At 42.1% G+C, this 19,133-nt stretch overlaps 1 protein-coding gene across 2 annotated transcripts in view; it reads right to left on the reverse strand.

The window, feature by feature from the left end:
• CFAP44 (cilia and flagella associated protein 44) overlaps window positions 1-19,133 on the reverse strand; it is a 44,762-nt gene that overhangs the window by 19,126 nt on the left and 6,503 nt on the right. For both annotated transcript variants that reach the window (XM_081198864.1, XM_081198863.1), the window contains 17 exons: window positions 18,769-18,871; window positions 17,712-17,928; window positions 15,780-15,894; window positions 14,844-15,008; window positions 12,844-12,999; window positions 12,140-12,187; window positions 11,177-11,276; window positions 10,857-10,951; window positions 10,097-10,306; window positions 8,687-8,797; window positions 8,010-8,162; window positions 7,339-7,566; window positions 6,191-6,336; window positions 3,790-4,060; window positions 3,453-3,508; window positions 2,675-2,837; window positions 870-1,000 (listed from right to left, as the gene is read on the reverse strand). In XM_081198864.1, coding sequence (XP_081054990.1) covers window positions 870-1,000; window positions 2,675-2,837; window positions 3,453-3,508; window positions 3,790-4,060; window positions 6,191-6,336; window positions 7,339-7,566; window positions 8,010-8,162; window positions 8,687-8,797; window positions 10,097-10,306; window positions 10,857-10,951; window positions 11,177-11,276; window positions 12,140-12,187; window positions 12,844-12,999; window positions 14,844-15,008; window positions 15,780-15,894; window positions 17,712-17,928; window positions 18,769-18,871 — 2,468 coding nt within the window. The remainder of the gene's footprint in view (window positions 1-869; window positions 1,001-2,674; window positions 2,838-3,452; window positions 3,509-3,789; window positions 4,061-6,190; window positions 6,337-7,338; window positions 7,567-8,009; window positions 8,163-8,686; window positions 8,798-10,096; window positions 10,307-10,856; window positions 10,952-11,176; window positions 11,277-12,139; window positions 12,188-12,843; window positions 13,000-14,843; window positions 15,009-15,779; window positions 15,895-17,711; window positions 17,929-18,768; window positions 18,872-19,133) is intronic.

Below are 19,133 nucleotides of genomic sequence, written 5' to 3' on the forward strand. Positions count from 1 at the left end.
ACACTAAAACCGAGTGAGGGTCATCCAACAGAATGGTGGGAGATTTGGGACAGACAAAAGGAAGCACTTCTTCACAGAGAACATAGCTAAACAATGGAATTTGCTACCACAAGTTGTAGCAAAGGCACAAACTGGGTGTCTTTAAAAGGGGATTAGGCAAATTCATGGAGAATAAAGCTACCAAGGGCTACCTGTCTTGATGGCTATATATTGCCTCTGAGGTCCAGCACCGAGGGCCTTCTGGCAGTTCCCTCGCTGCAAGAAGCCAAGTTACAGGGAACCAGGTAGAGGGCCTTCTCGGTAGTGGCACCCGCCCTGTGGAATGCCCTCCCACCAGATGTCAAAGAGAAAAATAACTACCAAACTTTTAGAAGACATCTGAAGGCAGCCCTGTTTAGGGAAGCTTTTAATGTTTAATAGGTTATTGTATTTTAGTGTTTTGTTGGAAGCCGCCCAGAGTGGCTGGGGAAACCCAGCCAGATGAGCAGGGTATAAATAAATTATTATTATTATTATTATTATTATTATTATTATTATTATTATTATTTAGGATGAAGGTCGGTATACCTCTGAATACCAGCTGCTGGGGGACAGGAGCAGGAGAGTCCCCAGGTCCTGCTGGTCTGCCTCCCATGGGCATCTGTTTGGCTCCTGTGAGAACAGAACACTGGGAAAGAGGCATCTGGTCTAATCCTACCCCGTTCTTCTCTTATGTTCTCAAGCAAAATGAGTAATACCAGAAAGACTTCAGTTTTCAAGGAAAAGTTTCCAGCTTTTTAAGAATAAAACAAAAACTTTGCTTAAATATAACATCTTAGCAAATGAAGAATCTCTCCCAAAACTTGAGGACAAGGGGAAATGGCACTTGCCGATTCTCTACTTTCTGCAGCCCAATGCGATGTTTCTCCTGTTCCCAGGCCAATTCCTTTAGGACGAGCCGGATCTTATGCGCGGTCTTTCTGTCCATCTCTGCACGGATTCTGCGGTCCAACTCAAATTGCTGCGTATTGAAAAAGGAGCATTTCATTTGATGGTGGTTACAGTGACGGTTTGTTTGCTGGATGTCTATTCTGCTTCTCAGCAGCGCTCCCGGATGCTGGGATGTGATGGATCATGATGGTCCAAGGCAGAGATGGGGAAACTGTGGCCCTCCAGATGTTGTTGGACTCCAGTTCTCATGAGCCCCATCGAGAATGGCCAATGGCATGGGATAATGGGAGCTGAAGTCCAAACGCATCCAGAATCAGAGGTACCCCAGCATCTGTTTACAAACAAGGGGTGGCCCATCCCGTTTCATCACCTGAGGCAAAAAAGGACTCTGCTGTTCCATGACCATGTTGCCCACCCCCTCCTTCACCATCACCAGAATGCACCTCTTCTTCTGAATAGTTCTACCAAGGGCAAGATGTAATTTCTGCTCCTGTGCTACATAGATTGTGATGTTATTTTGATCTTTTTGCAAGCTGGTTTTTAGAGCCTTTTGGAGCTATAGAGTGAGATAAACGTATTCTAAATAAAATGAATGAAGAAATAAAAATACTGGTGAAATCCTAACTGCCATCAGCAATTTGCCTAATTTAGAAACAGCCAGTCAGCAACTTTAACAATATTTTAAAGCAGTCATAGTCGCACCACAGCTACTGTATTTTTCGCTCTATAAGATGCACCAGACCATAAGACGCACCTAGTTTTTAGAGGAGGAACACAAGAAACAAGAAAGCAACGCAAAGCCTCTTGAGCAAAGAGGCAGGAGCGCTCCAGCTGCGCTCAAGTGGCTTTGCGCGGCTATCCCTGAAGCCAGGAGAGCAGGAGGGATCAGTGCACACCGATCCCTCTCGCTCCTCTGGCTTCAGCAAAAGCAACGCAAAGCCTCCTGAGCGAAGAGGGAGGGGCGAAGAGGCTTTGCCTGGCTATCCCTGAAGCCAGAAGAGCAAGAGGGATCGGCGCGCACCGATCCCTCTTGCTCTTCTGGCTTCAGCGATAGCTGCGCAGCCTGCATTCACTCCGTAAGATGCACACACATTTCCTCTTACTTTTTAGGAGGGGGAAAGTGTGTCTTATAGAGCGAAAAATACGGTAGTTCATTTCTCTACTTCCAAACTGTTCCCAATGATGTCCACTTGTAAGATTCACTGTTCAAAGCAATCACCTGAATGTATTAGTCAATCTCTACATATACATGGAACCAAAGCTAAATCTTGTTGTTCTTAATCTGCTTTACACTTTACATGCATGGTAAAATGACATGAATACCCTCCTAATTTACTGGTATTTGGTGTTCCAACAAGCTGTTCCTTTGGAAGTACTGGGCTAAATACTTTAACCATGGAAAAAAGGTTGGAACCACCTTTATAGGACAAAGCAATTCAAACACACTGGGAATCTGAAAACTATCAAGGCTAAACTAAGAAATGCATGAAAAGCACAACTGTAAAAAGCAAAACAGGCATTGTTCTTTTTAAGAAAATAGCAGGCTTCGTTGTTTCAACTATTGGGAGTGAACACAGAAGCAGTGGACTCACTTTTGGCTGGTTGTTTTATTTAAATTGCAAACTGACCTGAGCCCTTAGCATAAAAATCCTAATAAAACAAAATAAACATTGACCCATTACAAAAATACAAGCCACACTAAGGCATTAATTTGTACCTCTAAAGAAAGAAAAACCATACATACTGCTCTGTGAAGTTGCATGTGAGATGGCAGCTGACGGTTCATTTGGAGCAAATTCTGAAACTCCTCCCTTAGAGTGCTTAGTTCTTGTCTCTTAATAGATTTCTTTTGTTCTGCTATCCTCATTATGTAATCGTGTTCCTTTTTTTGCTTGGCATTTTCAATACTACAAATGTGAGAAAATAAAGACGATGGAGCAGTTTAAACCTAAACTCTGGAAGTGGGCCTACAGAAAAGCATAACATTTCATTATGTAGTAAAGGTTTTTTACAGCAAAAATTATACAGCTTGGGGTCCCCTCCAACTCTACAATTCTACGATTCAATCTCCAAAATATTCAGTTTTGCTATATTTTGATAATAAGCTCTTTGAAACAGTGTTGTATAAACAAATACATTTGTATAGAACTGAACTATTAGATGGAGCTACCAAATGAATGATTAAAAAACTGACAGAAGCTGCACCACAATTATCCTGACAAAGCCAACAGTGGCTTTTGAGGTGGGCTGGGTGGGTTTGAAACCTTTATGCATTAAAGAACTATTTCAACAGAGTAGAGAGTGCTTATCTAGAAGTCATCTTGATCTGACCTCTTAATTCATACTGGCATCCCAGGCACTAATCCAGAAGTTAGAGAGATATTTGAGGAGATAGCTTTAGCAACATGACTTGTCAATATGCCACACCGGATGAGGGTGCACTGCCATTTCAAAGAGGCCATTAGTGAAACCCGTTCCTCATGAGGGATTCAGAAACAAAGTGTATCTTTCGGCAGCTTTACCTGTAGGCAGTAGGATCCTCAATATCTTCTGGTGGTCTCTCTCTTTCGAGGCCTCTCTGTGGAAGAATGTAATCAAACAATTGATGGCACTGTCAACAGTTGGCATGGCTGTTCCTGAAGTTAGGTTGGAAATGCATGCAGCTCCTCAAAAGCACAGTACTATAATTCATATAGGACATAAAAGACACAATGGTGTCTTTCTAGTAATCAACCTCCCCGCTGCCCAACCCTAAGGAGACTGAAAAAAAATGTTCATCAAGGAGAAACAGCTGAAAGTTTCCCAATAATTGTGCACTTAAAATATAAAGTAAGGCCTATCTTCCTGGCTGTCACTTACCCTTGGAGAGGGCACCTTAGCCTTTAGCACTTTCTTAACCTCCTCAGCTGAAAGGATGTTATAAGTAAAGATATTGCCATCAGCTCCACAGGTCACAAGAAACCGATCATCAAAACTTGGACAGATGCCTTGAATTTGCCCATAGTTATTATCATGCATGCTGTATGACCAATATCCAGCTATATTGTCTTTTGAGAGCCATTTCTCGTGGAGAGCGTAGATCCGTACTGCTCCATCCTGCATGCCACAGATCATTAGCAAGCCAGTGGAGCTGTGGAAGTAATCAAAACATAAACAGCTGAGGGTTATTACTTTCTCCACAATGCCCTGCAAAATGGATATCTAAGGGAGCAATCCAAACCCAAGATCTACTGGTATGTGCAAGTTAGGATCCAGAAATTCAGGCTCAGACAACCAATTCCTAGCACAGCCAGGCAAGGTTGAATCCTGGTTCAACCAAAGATATGCCAGCATAACTCTCACATCCAAGCTCAGCCAGGATTTAGTCAGCTGAGCAAAGATGGACAAATTTTACATGGCTGTAAGCCCTGAAAAATGGGCATTCTGGGGAAGCAGTGGGATGGGACCAGGCAGAGGGACTTGTCCTGAATCCTAACTTCTATTCAGCTCAGCCACATAACCTGCCAACTTGGCAGGACTCATGCTGTTATGAAGAGCAGTGTATGTCAATATCTATTTCAAAGATCTGTTTTTCCACTGCCAGGCTTACACCAGCTGAGCCAGCAGTAGTTCTGCTCTCGAAGAGAGTTTGGAACAGCTCAATTGAAGGCAGTGTAAGTTCCACTTGGCTCCAATATTTAGCATTGTTCTATGAACCCTAAGAAGGCCCGGCTAATGTGAGACATCCAAAGTTCTAGTAGGAAAAAGGTAATGCTGGCAGATGTCTTTTCTGCAGCTTTTGACTAATGGATTGGAAAAAAATCACAGTGTTTCCTCAATACTAAGGGAACCATTCTAACCATTTGTGGTTGCATCCACACTATACACTTAAAACGTATGGCTTTCCCCAAATAATCCTAGGAACTGTAATCACCCATCACAGAGCTACAATTCTAATCACCCATCATAAAGTACGGTTCCCAGGATTCTCGGAGGGTGGATCTATGTGCTTTGAATGCATGGTGTGACTGTGACCTGTGTCACATTTTAGGATTTTACCTTAAAAGGGTATTTGAGCAGAACAGGTGGGTTGGAGGTTTCTGGAGCCTTTAACATCTCTTAAATCCAATTCGAGTTACACATAAACTGATGCTTATGAACTCCTTGCATACAAACTCACTGCTATCTTCACCACTTTGACTTGTGGCTCCTCCTGGCCAGTTGCCCATGGAGGCACCGTGGGGCCTCCAAGGAGTCTGTTTGCCTCCTCCCACTCAGCCGCCCTACAGATGAGGGGGAGGTGGCGGGCGGACCATTTGGGAGAGACATGTGACACGACATGTCACTCCCAGGAGAGACATGTGACTTGGGCATGCTGCAGGCCCCGCAGCGAGTGCCACCCGGCATTTTATCACCCCCCTCACTGGTGGCACCCGGGGCGGACCGCCGCTACCGCATCTCTCTTCCTCCACCCCTGGCGTTGGCACAGATGGACAAGGGATTCATTATTTCCAACAGGGCGGCTACTGCTGACAAAAGCCAATGCACCGCAATGGCAATACCATTCCACCCGCCTCTCAATCCCTTGTTTCTCTCTCTTCCATACAGATACATACAAAAGGGTATCTGAAGTCATCCCAACCACCACTTCATTCACCCTTGCATCTTGGATCTTGTACCTGGGGCCTGCTCTACCCTGATCTCTGCAGAGAAGAGGCAGCTCCTCCTCGAGGATACACATTTAGTGGGGGACCAGCTAACCCAGTGCTGCAGCAACCCACCTCTATATCTCCATGCATGTAGTATACATATACATAGCATATACATTATGAGGGTGAAAAGAGAACCATTGGGTCATTGGGAAGGGCCCCCCGAGCTGGTTTGCAGCCACATTTGCTGTTGGATGTATGGAAATCATTTCAATGTTTTAAAATCCAAATGTTTGGGCTTTTATAAAGAAGGGTATAAAAAGGGGAAATTTATTTCTTGTCCTGCTATATGCCGTGACCAGGATGCAAAAGTAACAGCTTAAACTAATTCAGTATGTCTCAGTATGTCTAATAGTATTCCATAATATTTCCTCAAAATACTACTTTCAGGGGGTGACAGTCATGGAGTGCTAACCAGCCTGCCATTATATCAAGAGATCAGCTCCTGCAAATATATACACAGGCATATAGTCTATAAAAGAAAAACAAACAAATACCAAGTGTTTCACACTTATTTTAAAAACCCAACTCAACCCATGAAACCAACCAACATACTGTAAAAGCTGCATTACCAAAACACAATCCGTCTAATGGCAGTGTCTTCTGTATCTTCTAAATGAATATAGGCAAAAGGTTCATCTTTCCGAGCCTCAGGTTCTTTGTCGCCTTGCTGATGAGAAAATGCACAGTGGAACAGGAATCCGGTATCATACTCTCCCTAAAGGAAACAGTGAGTTATGAAGAGTTGTTAACTTTATTTCTTGATTCCTTCCTTCTCCTCTCTCTCCCTCCCCCCCCCCCCATTAATCTGTTACAGTTTGGAAAATTCCAGACTAAAACTTCCTCCTTTCCCAAAAATGGTTTCATCACCAGTTGTATTTCATACTATATTATAGGCAAACACACTTCATTTCTACCTCCAGGTAAAGGGCTTCCTTTGAAAAATAAGCCTGCAATTCTGCTTAAAAAATTAAACAAAAGATGGGGAACAGCACTAGAATGAAAAGAAACAAGAGTGAAAACTATGCTTGCATGTTTAAGACACATCCAGATTCTGCATGACATTCTTGCATCTTGTGGTTTTTACCTTTTGCATTTCACCGTTTAGATTTTAATCTCACTTTGCATCTGAGGTTGGCAGCAAAACTGAGGTTGCCAATCAAAATTGACAATGGTAGTGATGCCACTATTGAAGTCCTGAGAGATTGCTATGCAGCCCTCTATGTGAAACAAAAAAACTCAAACCGCTTTCAAATAGAACTAAGACCAAGGTGAAAGCGTACAATGTGAAAAGCCAGCTCCTTCGGCCATTTAAGCTGTACAGCGGTACCTCGCAAGACGAATGCCTCGCAAGACAAAAAACGCGCAAGACGAAAGAGTTTTCCATTTTTTGAGTCGTTCCGCAAGACGAATTTCCCTATGGGCTTGCTTCGCAAGACGAAACGTCTTGCGAGTTTGTTTCCTTTTTCTTAAAGCCGCTAAGCCATTAATAGCCGCTAAGACGCTAAGCCGTTAATAGCCGCTAAGCCGCTAATAGCCGCTAAGCTGCTAAGCCGCTAATAGCCGTGCTTCGCAAGACGAAAAAACCGCAAGACGAAGAGACTCGCGGAACGGATTAATTTCGTCTTGCGAGGCACCACTGTATTCTCATTATACTATAAAAGAAGGGAGAAACTGCTCTCCTCATTTTGTTATCTGCGAAAAAGAAAGATTGGCTTACCAATGACAACCAAAACTTTCCTGGCCGAGAGTAAAACCCACACAGGATGGGACTTGGAGTCTCTGGGATGTAGATTTCAGGCAGTGGTTCCTCTTCCACAGCTTCTTCCTGTGGAAATTCAATTTCTTCCATTGTTTTCCCCTCATCCAGTTGCTGCTTTATCCACTGCTGCTTTGCTTTCTCCTTCTCTATTCTCACTTTTTCTCTGCGTTCAAGTTCCTCTTCAAGCTTTTTAAAAGAGCCAGTAAAAAAAGAGCATTAAAAAACTACTGTGTTGATCACACCAAAATCCCTTCTAGTGCAGCATCCTTCTCCCACTGGCAACGTCTGCAAAGCCCACAGATAGGACTTCATTCACTAACTGTGTGTGTGTGTGTGTGTGTATTGCTTAGTTTTATCTGTTTGGGAATTGAGAGCAGCAGCCCACATCTGCCATTGTTCTTTAGCGGTTGGCATTCAGAGGCAAGGCCTCTCTGATCCTGGAGGCAGACACATTCATAATCAACACGTGCAGATCCTAATATTTTAGGAAATCGTTTCTGCTGGGCTACAAAGTCCTTAGCTGCAGTCTTACATCCAGGACCACAATAACTAACGAGCTCAGCATTTCTTACTTCAGTATTCTATCTTTCCTTAGGATTGCATTTCCTTATTTGCATGTGGTGCTTTACCAGAATCCGAGATTTTATGCTGCAGAAACGAAAATATTGTGTAGGCAAGTCTTTTATCCTATAGGTGGTTGCTGCGTTGTATTTCCCAGGGTCTGGAGCAGGAACCTGGACAACAATGCCGTTCTTGCAGAAAATAAGTAGCGTGCTCTCAGGCTACAGAAGAAGGACATGAAACACAAGTGTCAGGCATGTGTATGTGATGGTGATGGTGAAACATTCTTATGTTCTTAAAAACAGGTCGGAGCTCAGAGACAACTGTTGCCAAAATGAAACACAAACTTAGTTGTAAACAAGAGGGAATGGAAGCAGCAGATCACCCACCACTTCCCTGATGGCTCATGTTGACCAAAGTGAGCGGTGCAGAAAGTGGGCATTATATATTTCTCATGCAGATTTTGAGATACTCTAAATTTCACCCATTGCTGCCAAAGTGGGGTGGGGATTAGTTACCCCAGCTCCAGGCTGGCATAGAAAGGGAGTTGAATCACTGGGGCATTCCCAAAGAACAGAGGGACCTTGGACCCAGTCCCTGCCCTGCCCCAGAAATGCTTCATGGGAGGGGGTGTTAAATGCCAGTTACTGATGACAACATAACTACCAATTGATAAACACAGCATTGCAATGTGTTACAACACAAATCATGAGATGCAAATACTATGAAAAACACCGCTACTCACATGAGAAAGAGGAGACCACTGCAATGCCTGAACAGGCCCTGGGACAGAGAGGAAGCCAATTGGCTCATATTTCTCTTCAACGTTAAAGAAGAACACAGTTTTATCGTTACTCTGGGAAGGAAAAGATGGAAGAATGAATAAAGCCATGCATTCCACAAGAGTAGCCATGCTAGTCTGCTGCTACAAAGAACAGAGTCCCACCACTACACAATCCTCTGTTTTAGCATCAACCTTGATATACAAAAGCCTACTTTTGTGTATCACTTGTATATACCCTGATATACAAAAGCTGCACCTAGTGTTACAAGGATGTCAAGGAACAATTAATGAGTACTCTGTGGGTTCAGTCAGTCAGCCAGCTACAAATTCACCTAACAGTTACCTCGTTCAGCCCACATTTTACCAACTTCCTCGCAAGAAGCGGACACGGAGCAATGGATCCAAACTACAAGAAAGAAGATTCCACCTAAACATTAGGAAGAACTTCCTGACAGTAAGAGCTGTTTGACAGTGGAATTTGCTGCCAAGGAGTGTGGTGGAGTCTCCTTCTTTGGAGATCTTTAAGCAGAGGCTTGATAACCATATGTCAGGAGTGCTCTGATGGTGTTTCCTGCTTGGCAGGGGGTTGGACTCGATGGCCCTTGTGGTCTATTCCAACTCTATGATTCTATAATATCATGGGGGACTTTGTCAGAAGCCTTACTGAAATCAAATTAAACTATGTCCACAGAATTGCCCTGATCTACCAAGTGTGTCATTCCATCAAAAAAGAAAAGAAAAGAAAAGAAATCAGATTGGTCTGGCATGACTTTTGAGAAACCCATGCTGGGTCTTAGTAATCATAACATTCTTATCTGCTCTAGTAAATCATCATCCAAGTATTCAGTCTGGCTTGGCGATCTATAGCCAATACCCACTATAAAGTCCAGTAATGACTGTAATTAAGAGAAAGGGATTTAAAAAAACTTTTAAAAATCAAACAATTCTTACATAAGAAGAAGACATGGTTTAAAGCACAGAACATATACAAAAACACAACACTGATGACTTTAACATGCAAAATCAAATCTAAAACCTTTCCATGAATCCTTAAGGAACGAGCCTTTCTTTTAAAGTCTCAGCCAAATGTTCTCGCCGAGCTGGGCCTCAAAGGAGCAGAGAAGAAGCTAAGATGATGTGAGAAGCAGAGGTGTCAAAAAATCTCCTGAATAATTCTCTGAACTGACTCATTATACGCTGAAACTTGTATGGATCAGCAAAAATCTCTCATTTCAAAAAGGTCTTGGACCTTAATTCTTAGGTAATGAACAATCTGAAGTTCAGTTTGATCATCTACATCTCAGCATTTGCAGCAGTAAATTTCCACTAACATTCAAAACAAAACAGTTTTTAGGTTTGGTTGAAACATACCCCTGTGGCAAGCAATTCCCCATTACGCTCATAGGCCAAAGCTGTTACTATAGTTGTATGAGGTTTGAACGCCTGTTTCAGACGCAAGGCTGCAGGTGCTCCTTTGTCCCGTCCAGATACAACAGGAAGTCCCTTTGGATCGAAAAGTTCAATAACGCGTACAACGCCATCTTGAAAACCTACAACCATTATGCCTTTCTTGGGATTTACCTTCAAGAAAACAGAATAACATTGCGATTAAGAGCTAATTTAAACCCTGCCCTATACATCATCTCATAAATCTATGTAAAGTATGTTATTGTTTGTACAGAGGGAAAATAAACCATGTTGTGAGTAGCATTTTCTTCTCAAATACCAATACTAAACTATTTTCTTTCACTGTCACCGGAAAACTCGGGAGGGGGCGCAAAAAACAAAATCCGTAAAAGTTAAATGTTTGCCAAATAATAAATATGAAAACCCATCAAAACAAAACTGAAAATCTCAGATGTTATGGACTACAACTTGCATTCACCCCAGCCAGCAGACCTCTGCAGCTCAAAACATCTGGAGGACATCAGTCTGGGAAGCTAGAGGAACAGGAATGAAGAACAATCCAGACAACCTGCTCCTCAATCTCATTATGCTCCATCTTAAGAGATGGGCAGTATAAACCACAAGCCATTTGTACATTAAAACAGCTAGGCTCCAGCCATGGATGTCCCCATTCCATCTTGCACTATCATCCAGATACTTCCTCATTCTATCTTGCACTACTTACCACGGTTGGTGCCCAGACCATTGCTGTTCCTCCCTGTTTAAACTTCATCTCAGTCAACTGCACATTGTCAATGAAATCAAAGACACGAACTGAACCTGCATTAGATGGTTAACGGGATCAGGATAAGAAGGAGGCTAGATCTCCGTTGCTTTCTAAAATTTAAGCCACACATTTTACATGGGGGTGCTGAAAAAACAAAGAAACTACACCATTACAAGTGATCTGTGGATTATTCCCCAAACGTGTCTACTTAACGTAACTAATTTTAACCTTGAAAACTGAGTGTGGGAGGAGTCAGAAGCAAAAAGTTGTGTACTTACGGTCAAGACCAGTGGTGGCCATGATATAGGTGACTGGAGATACACACATGGCTTCTATCTTTCCTGAATGAAAAGTAAAGAGGCATTCTGGATCATGAGTCTACAGGGAGAAAGAAATAAAATGGGTTTTTTTTCAGAGGCCTGTTTGTAAAAGTATTTTAAAAGTTTTGTGTAACAGAGTCACCAAGGGACATATCATTAAAGCCCCTCTGAAAATTTGATCTCTAAAATGCATTGGACATTCAAACTGGGGTTCCTAGTTTTCAATCTAGGGCACAAATTGAAGATCAGATAAGCAAAGACAAAAACAACACCACTGATGTTTGTTAATGGTTCTAAACAGTGCTCTTTTTCTTTTTAGGAAAAAAAGTTGCTGTTGCTCACCATGAAGTTGTTACAGCAAGTGCCACACTTTTAACATTGGGGGGGTGCTGGTACTGCACACCCTTGAGTACCCCCAGAAAAAGCACCGGTTTTAAATCAGTATACTTTGTATTTTCAAGGAGGAAGCATCAGTGGTGCCTTATATCTGTTCTTTTGTAGTCCTTGTTTGTTGAACGCTTAGGGCCAAGCTAACAAGACATGAAAGATCTGATGCTATCTCCCGCTATGTTTTTCTGTTCCTGAAAATAGCCAATGGGAAGCCCAGCTTGCATTGGAGCCAAATTACATCCACAGAAACAGCGTAAAGTCTGGGAGGGGGGCTTTAAATACAAAAGAGGGGAAAGTGGGTGCCTCACCTTGCATGAATACTTTCCACTGAGGCAGCAGCACCATTGGAGCCACAAACAACTAGTACTGACATTTTTGAGACCATCTTTTTCAAAGTAATAAACTACAGAAGCTGCACATCTTTTAAAGATAAAATATTAGCTTCTATTTAACTATCAGGTATAACTCAAGTACAGTGGAGGGATGATTGAAGGGGGAAAGCAGGGGAACAAAACAGAAAGGAAAACTTACAACATTTGTGAAACTCAAATCAAGCTTCCAGATGGCTCCATTGGCATCCTAGAGAAGAAGAAAAACACACTTAGCTTTTGGCTATTACTTCAAACAGTATTTACATCCCTCTCCGAAACACATTGGCTTAGGTTCAGAGAAATTTAGCTGCACTTTCCCAAGCAAATCAACAACTAACTTGTCCCACGTCACTGTTTTTAATTTTTTTTGAAATCATACACAGCAGGCAAAAGGAGGCCCGACTAGGACAATGGTGCACGAGGGGCTTAGCCTTTTCTCCCTGCCAACAACCATCAAGATTCACATCCCTGTAGTGACTATTCTTACATCCTAGTGGTGCCAATGCGAGGTTCCCCCTTAGGGTTAACAGGAACTGTATGAAAGGAAGTGAGAACTGAACGCTCAGCCTTGCCCTTCCTCCAAGCTGCAAGGTCTGGAATAAGATTCATTCAAGCCCCTGGAGTTTTATTCCTTCTTTCCATTTTTATTTTTTGTTTCGCCTGACGGTGGAATTTTCTAGTTTGGTGGCTGGTTTTTTGCTTTAGCTTCAAATATTACCATGACATCATCACATCCTACACATGAAAAAGGGTTGTGCGCCCCACTGAATCAGGGCTTACATTCTCTACTGACTAATGCGCATCCTAAAAGATAACAACAACACAACCCTATATACCACAGGGGAGGACTAAAACAATGCTTACCTGAGCATACCAAAATGGTTCTCCACGTTCATGAATTTTCACCATATAGTTCAGATTTACATTTTTGCCAACTAAAAGTTCGTTAATGTGTTCCACCTCCAGCAGTCCAGTGTCATCCACAATATCAGCTGTATCTATTGTTTCAAAATCCCAAACCTTCATGGAGTTTGGAAAAGAAAATATTATCTATGGTTGCCAAATGCCAGTACCAATGCATTAAATGTGAAAATTTGGCTAATATGAGCAAACCTAAGGGAAGGAGCAGTTCAAGAGGATTTTTCATTCACATGTAACTGATGGGAGGGGATAGTTTAAACCTGTCTCTCCCTACCGTGCTTCTTACAAAAAAATGGCCTCTTGAAGATGCTATCTGGATTTCAAGGGAAGCCTCAGTTGATGTCACTGGTGTCAATTGATGTTTCCCTTCAAATGCAGAAAGCAGTTTCAGAGAGGCAACTTTTGTCAGGACTGTGACAGGGAGAAAGTTATTTCTGAGGCTGTGCGGGCTCTTCTGTTTACACAAGAAACAACAGGCACATTAACCAACACATCTATTTGGGTTCTTTTCACTGTGCATTCTTTATTATGCGTGCTTATGTCACTATTGGGGTAGTCATAGGTCATCCCGCATTCAAAGCTATTTGTGCCTGCAAAAGTTTTAGGGTAGCCATAACCGCTTTAATTCCAAGCTATGCACTTCCTGCAACTTCCTATTTCACAACTGCCCTAGTGGGTTTCTTGTCTCACTTTTGTTGTGCTATTGCCTCTCTGACAGCCATCATGTGGTCCAACTTGGGAAGCATCACAGAATTGATCAAGAAGGGTAAAACCATCATTAATGTGCTACTATTGTGTCAAGAACATGTTACAGAATACATGAATGGCATTTCTCAAATCCAAGGGTCAGCAAACTTTTTCAGCAGGGGGCCGTCCACTGTCCCTCAGATCTTGTGGGGGGCTGGACTATATTTTGAGGGGGGGGGAATGAACGGATTCCTATGCCCCACAAATAACCCAGAGATGCATTTTAAATAAAAGCACACATTCTACTCATGTAAAAACACCAGGCAGGCCCCACAAATAACCCAGAGATACATTTTAAATAAAAGGATGCATTCTACTCATGTAAAAACATGCTGATTCCCGGACCATCCGCGGGCTGGATTTAGAAGGCGATTGGGCCGGATCCGGCCCCTGGGCCTTAGTTTGCCTACCCATGCTCAAAGGTGTTGAACACATTACATGATGGATTATGCTGCCCTCTTTTCCCAAAGACAGGAAATGCAAACAGGTCTTTGTCAGTACACAAGTCTGCTCCAGGCCAAGACAGGAAATAGATTGAGAAGGAGAGAGGTGACTAAAGGTCAAAGACCTGTCTGCATTTCCTGTCTTTGGGCACAGGAGGGCAAGCTTAACCTACCACCTGAGTAGGAATCTCATTAATAAAAACCAGTGGTCACTGTTAATAAAAAAGGTAAAGGACCCCTAGACGGTTAAGTCCAGTCAAAGGAGACTATGGGGTTGCAGCACTCATCTCGCTTTCAGGCCAAGGAAGCCAGTGTTTGTCCACAGACAGCTTTCCGGGTCACGTGGCCAGCATGACTAAACCGCTTCTGGCACAACGGAACACTGTGACGAAAGCCAGAGCGCACAGAAATGCCGTTTACCTTCCCGCCACAGTGGTACCTATTTATCTACTTGCAGTGGCATGCTTTCAAACTACTAGGTTGGCAGGAGCTGGGACAGAGCAATGGGAGCTCACTCCATCGTGGGGATTCGAACCACTGACCTTCTGATCGGCAAGCCCAAGAGGCTCAGTGGTTTAGATCACAGTGCCATCCGCATCCCACTGTTAATAGTTTGATACAAAGTGCAGAAGAGTAAACAGTACCATCAACCCATGAATAATCCTGGGTACACTCGAATATTAAGTGTATAAAGAAGAAACATATTAAGAAAACACATACCCCCCCCAAAGAAAGACTTAGGAAAATACTCACCCTAATATATCCATCTGATCCAACAGTGACCACCTCTCCCTCATCCAGAACTAACTGATTAATTGGGCCGTTGTGGCAATTTTTACGGCCAGGCCGACAAAGTTCCACTTTTATGAGGCCCCCTTCCCAGAGCAACAAGTTGCCCCATTCTGACCCTGAAAGTACCTTACATGCAGACAAAACAAAATGCATTAGTATTCTGTCATATTGATGTATATCTGGAAAGGGATACAGGGAAGGACACATTACGTTTGAAGTAAGTTACATCCCAAGTTTTTACAGACAACAGATACATTTGCTAGGAAAATGGCAAATGAGGCATGTTTGTAAGACCAAGGCTGCAGGCACACCATACATTTGAAACATGCTTCCCTCTCAAAGAACCCCGGGAACTATACTGGGAATTGTTGCTATGTGAAGGGTAAACTACAGATCCCAGGTTTGTTTACTTTTTTAAGTATTTTTTTTTGCAATGTTTTGGAACAATAAGTCCAATGATAATGTTCAACCATATGCTGCTTTCTAAGTGCTGCAATAGTATTTCTTTATGCTCTTTATCTTTATTTTGTTTACAGCTAAGTGGTTTGCCACAAACCATAAGAGGGGTGGGCACTGCATTATACAAGGATGTGCCTTTAAAAACAATTCAGAAATCTCAGTTACTGCAACTATTGATCGATATCAGTCTATGGGGACATATCCCACCAATTCTTAAAACGTATCCGCTGTTTACCAGCTGCTTTTTTTAAAAAAAAAAAAACCTCATTAAAAACAGAATAAGCTCCTGATCATTTTTAGAAGCAGCAGACACTGGATAGGCTATGCCTTTCTACACAGCAATGTCCTGTAAATCTGGGTCAGGGCAAATGTGAATAGAGAACAAAGGAGCCCATTTTACCATACAGAAAAGTTTGAGTAGACAGAAATGTTTCTCACCTTCCCATCTGGCAGCTCCACATACCCTTCAATGTCTGTCAATGCTGTTTTTCCAAACCTACCCAGTGCTCCTTGTAGTTTCAGACCAGTGAAAGTAAGCGCCATCTTCCAAAACCTGGTCACATAAAAATCAAAGCTCTATTAGTGTTTTTGAAGGGTTCTTTTGGTCTTTAAACAGACTGTTATCAACCTTTCACATGCACTAATTGGCTGCATTTTGATGCAAACCACCATTTAGTGCTATAAGGATGAGTCTGGGACAGGGATCAGCAAACTTTTTCAGCAGGGGGCCAGTCCACTGTCCCTCAGACCTTGTGGGGGTGGACTATATTTTTTGGGGGGAATGAAAGAATTCCTATGCCCCACAAATAACCCAGAGATGAATTTTAAATAAAAGCACACATTCTACTCATTTAAAAACACCAGGCAGGCCCCACAAATAACCCAGAGATGCATTTTAAATAAAATGGCACATTCTAGCCATGTAAAAACATGCTGATTCCCGGACCGTCTACGGGCCAAATTTAGAAGGTGCTTGGGCCAGATGTGGCCCCCAGGCCTTAGTTTGCCTACCCATGGTCTGGGAGGTCCTTAGGACTGCATACTCTCCCATTTTCCTCTTCTCCTCCAGCACAAATGCAAGGAGGAGCTCTCATTTCTGTTTCCAACTAACCACTGCTGTTACTTGTTTCGAATGAACTGAGGTTAGTGCTAATTACAATTCAGGGATGGAACCCAGGATTATAAGCAATGAATGGTCTGAAGGTGGACTGTTTCTAAACCACAGGTAAGCCTAACTACTGATCTTCATTCAGATGGAATGAGCGACTGGTTAGTTGAAAATGAACATGAAAGCTTGCAATCTCCTCCTTGCTCTTATGCCAGAGAGCAGGGTAAAGGGGAGAACACAAACACCAAGGATCATGCATGTAAACCCTGAACCACAGTTTGGAGTTATATGTGAACCAAACCAATTTGTCTGTGGGAATTATAGGCACAATCTATTGCAAATTTATGCAGCTTCAATTGAAATAGGTGGAAATTAAGAAGTCTCAACTGTGTGATAGACTGCGCCTTATAACTATAGTACAGGTGGACTCTGACATATGTAATTTATTCACATAATGGATCTGGGCATTTAAGCGGTTTTTAATCCCAACATGTATCTTTATACACTTTGGTTTATTTTAGTTAGAAGAAGGATAATTCTGACATCGTCCAGAGCTCATTTTATTTGTGATATTGCCATCCATTGCCCAGCCATCCCATTTTGCCTCTAATGACACAGAATTAGGTGAGTTATTCCCTCTAACATCAGGAAACAGCTCAGTTTATTTTGTGGTCATCTGCTGCGTGCTTGCCTACTGTTCTGCTGCTTCAATTCTGGCAATGGGAAAGAGGATAAGAGTAAGGCTTCTCTTTCTCTCCACCTAGTGCTTCCACAGCAGGAAGCCAGGCATGGGGAGCACCATGTAAGAGTACTGACAAAACTACACTTTCCAGTGCTCCTAGCTCACTGCGACAGCACCATCGAGCACCAGGAAAAGGGTGCTGCGCTCAAGGGCAGCCAATTACACAAGGAGCCCGTCTTGGCATTTCAATTGTCTGAAGATTATAAATAACTATATTACAGCATGAAACAAAAATTAGGACACTGCCAATCCAGTGCAGAAGGCTAGCTTGATTTTAAAATAAATAAATAAAATGCATGTCGTACCCGCAATGTTTTGGGGCAGCTAAATAAAATGTGGACTTCATTGAGTAACAGGAATGTTTTAATACAGATAATTAAATTTTAATGTACAGTTAAGGTAGGTGCAGCTTTCTAGTGTGATGCATTTACCGATGAAATATTCCTTTTAGTCATCATGCATGTATGCCTTTGTGGCATTCTAGTTCCTTGAGATAAAACTATGCTACTTGCTGGCTTACTTTATGTGACCTGAACCAGATGTGGTGAGTTGCTCTTCATTTTCTGGAGAAAAGGTCACTCTAAAAACATCTTGGGAAAATGCTTTCGATCTCAGTACAATCTTTTCCTGCTTCCAATCCCAAACTGTTAACATATAGTCAGGGCTGCTCCCAACTGTGGCGATCAAAGTACCCGAACGATTAAAGTCAGCAAATGCATATGCTTCTTCAGTTCCACCTGGAAATAAGGTGATATAACAGGTTTCTTAATGCAATATAAATGTTCAAGGAAACATACCAATGTGCTAGCCAATCAACTAGCACATATTGTAAATTATTATTATTTTTTTGAAGTAAGTATGAAACAGATTGCTTCTATTTTAAGTACATTTAAACAGTACAAAGCAACCATAAAATAGAGAACAATGAAGACAGTCTGTATGAAGAGAGAGAAAACAAAGGCTTCAGGTGATAATCTACCCTTGAGCCTTCAGCTCTTGTAGAAATTCTGTCTCTGAGTCCCAGATACTAGTAAATACGTGTGTGTGCGCGCACACACACTAGTATCTGTGTGTGCATGTGCACGCACGCATCATAAGCCTTTCCTTTCCCCCACAGTGAGTAATTTCACAGTGCCAGGATACTGAAATCACAGCAAATGTGAGAGATACCATTGAACTGATTTGTCAGCTTTATTTTTTTTATAAAAAAACTCAACTCAAAAGCTATTGAACTGCATTTATGTTCCAGAGTGATAGCCACCTAATAAAAAATAAACCAGTAATGAAGAATAGAATTCCTTTATCATCCTTCTTTCAATATTTGGCCATTTAGCCATGCATCCATTGCTTTTTCTCGAACATGAACACAGAAAAAGGGAACATGGCATATGACTCTGTAAATAATAATGCCAATTCTTCTTAATCACTTGCAGATATTTAAAAGAAAGAGAGTGACTACTTACAAATCTCCGTGTATTCATACAAGAAATATCAAAGGGAAAATTGCTTCTATTTCTGTGACCATTAATTCTTCAGCATGAATCTGAAATTGTGAGACGGCTTATGTTTTAACCTACCTCGTAATACTCTGTATGGCCTTAAGGAAGGGTATTCATAGATAATCATGTTTGGCTTCCATCCTTTTTCTCCTACTGCAAAGTAGGTTTTATTAGGATGTACCTAGTAGAAGCAAAGACCTTTTTCACTCTGCATTTATCCAGTAAAGTAATGATTTGCTAGTTTAGTTCATTTGACTTCTATCCTACATTTCAGTCCAGGACAGCCAATGAAGCGGCCTCCAGATACTGTTTGACTACAACTTCCATCTTTCATCACTGGCCATGTTAGCTGAGGCTGATGGCAGTTGTAGTTGACCATCATCTGGAAGCACTGCTTGAAACAAATATGGTTGCAGCTACCCTCTGGAAAATGGCAGCATATC

This window comes from Podarcis bocagei, assembly GCF_964188305.1.
Source record: "Podarcis bocagei genome assembly, chromosome: 6".
Classification (NCBI taxonomy): Eukaryota; Metazoa; Chordata; class Lepidosauria; order Squamata; family Lacertidae; genus Podarcis; species Podarcis bocagei.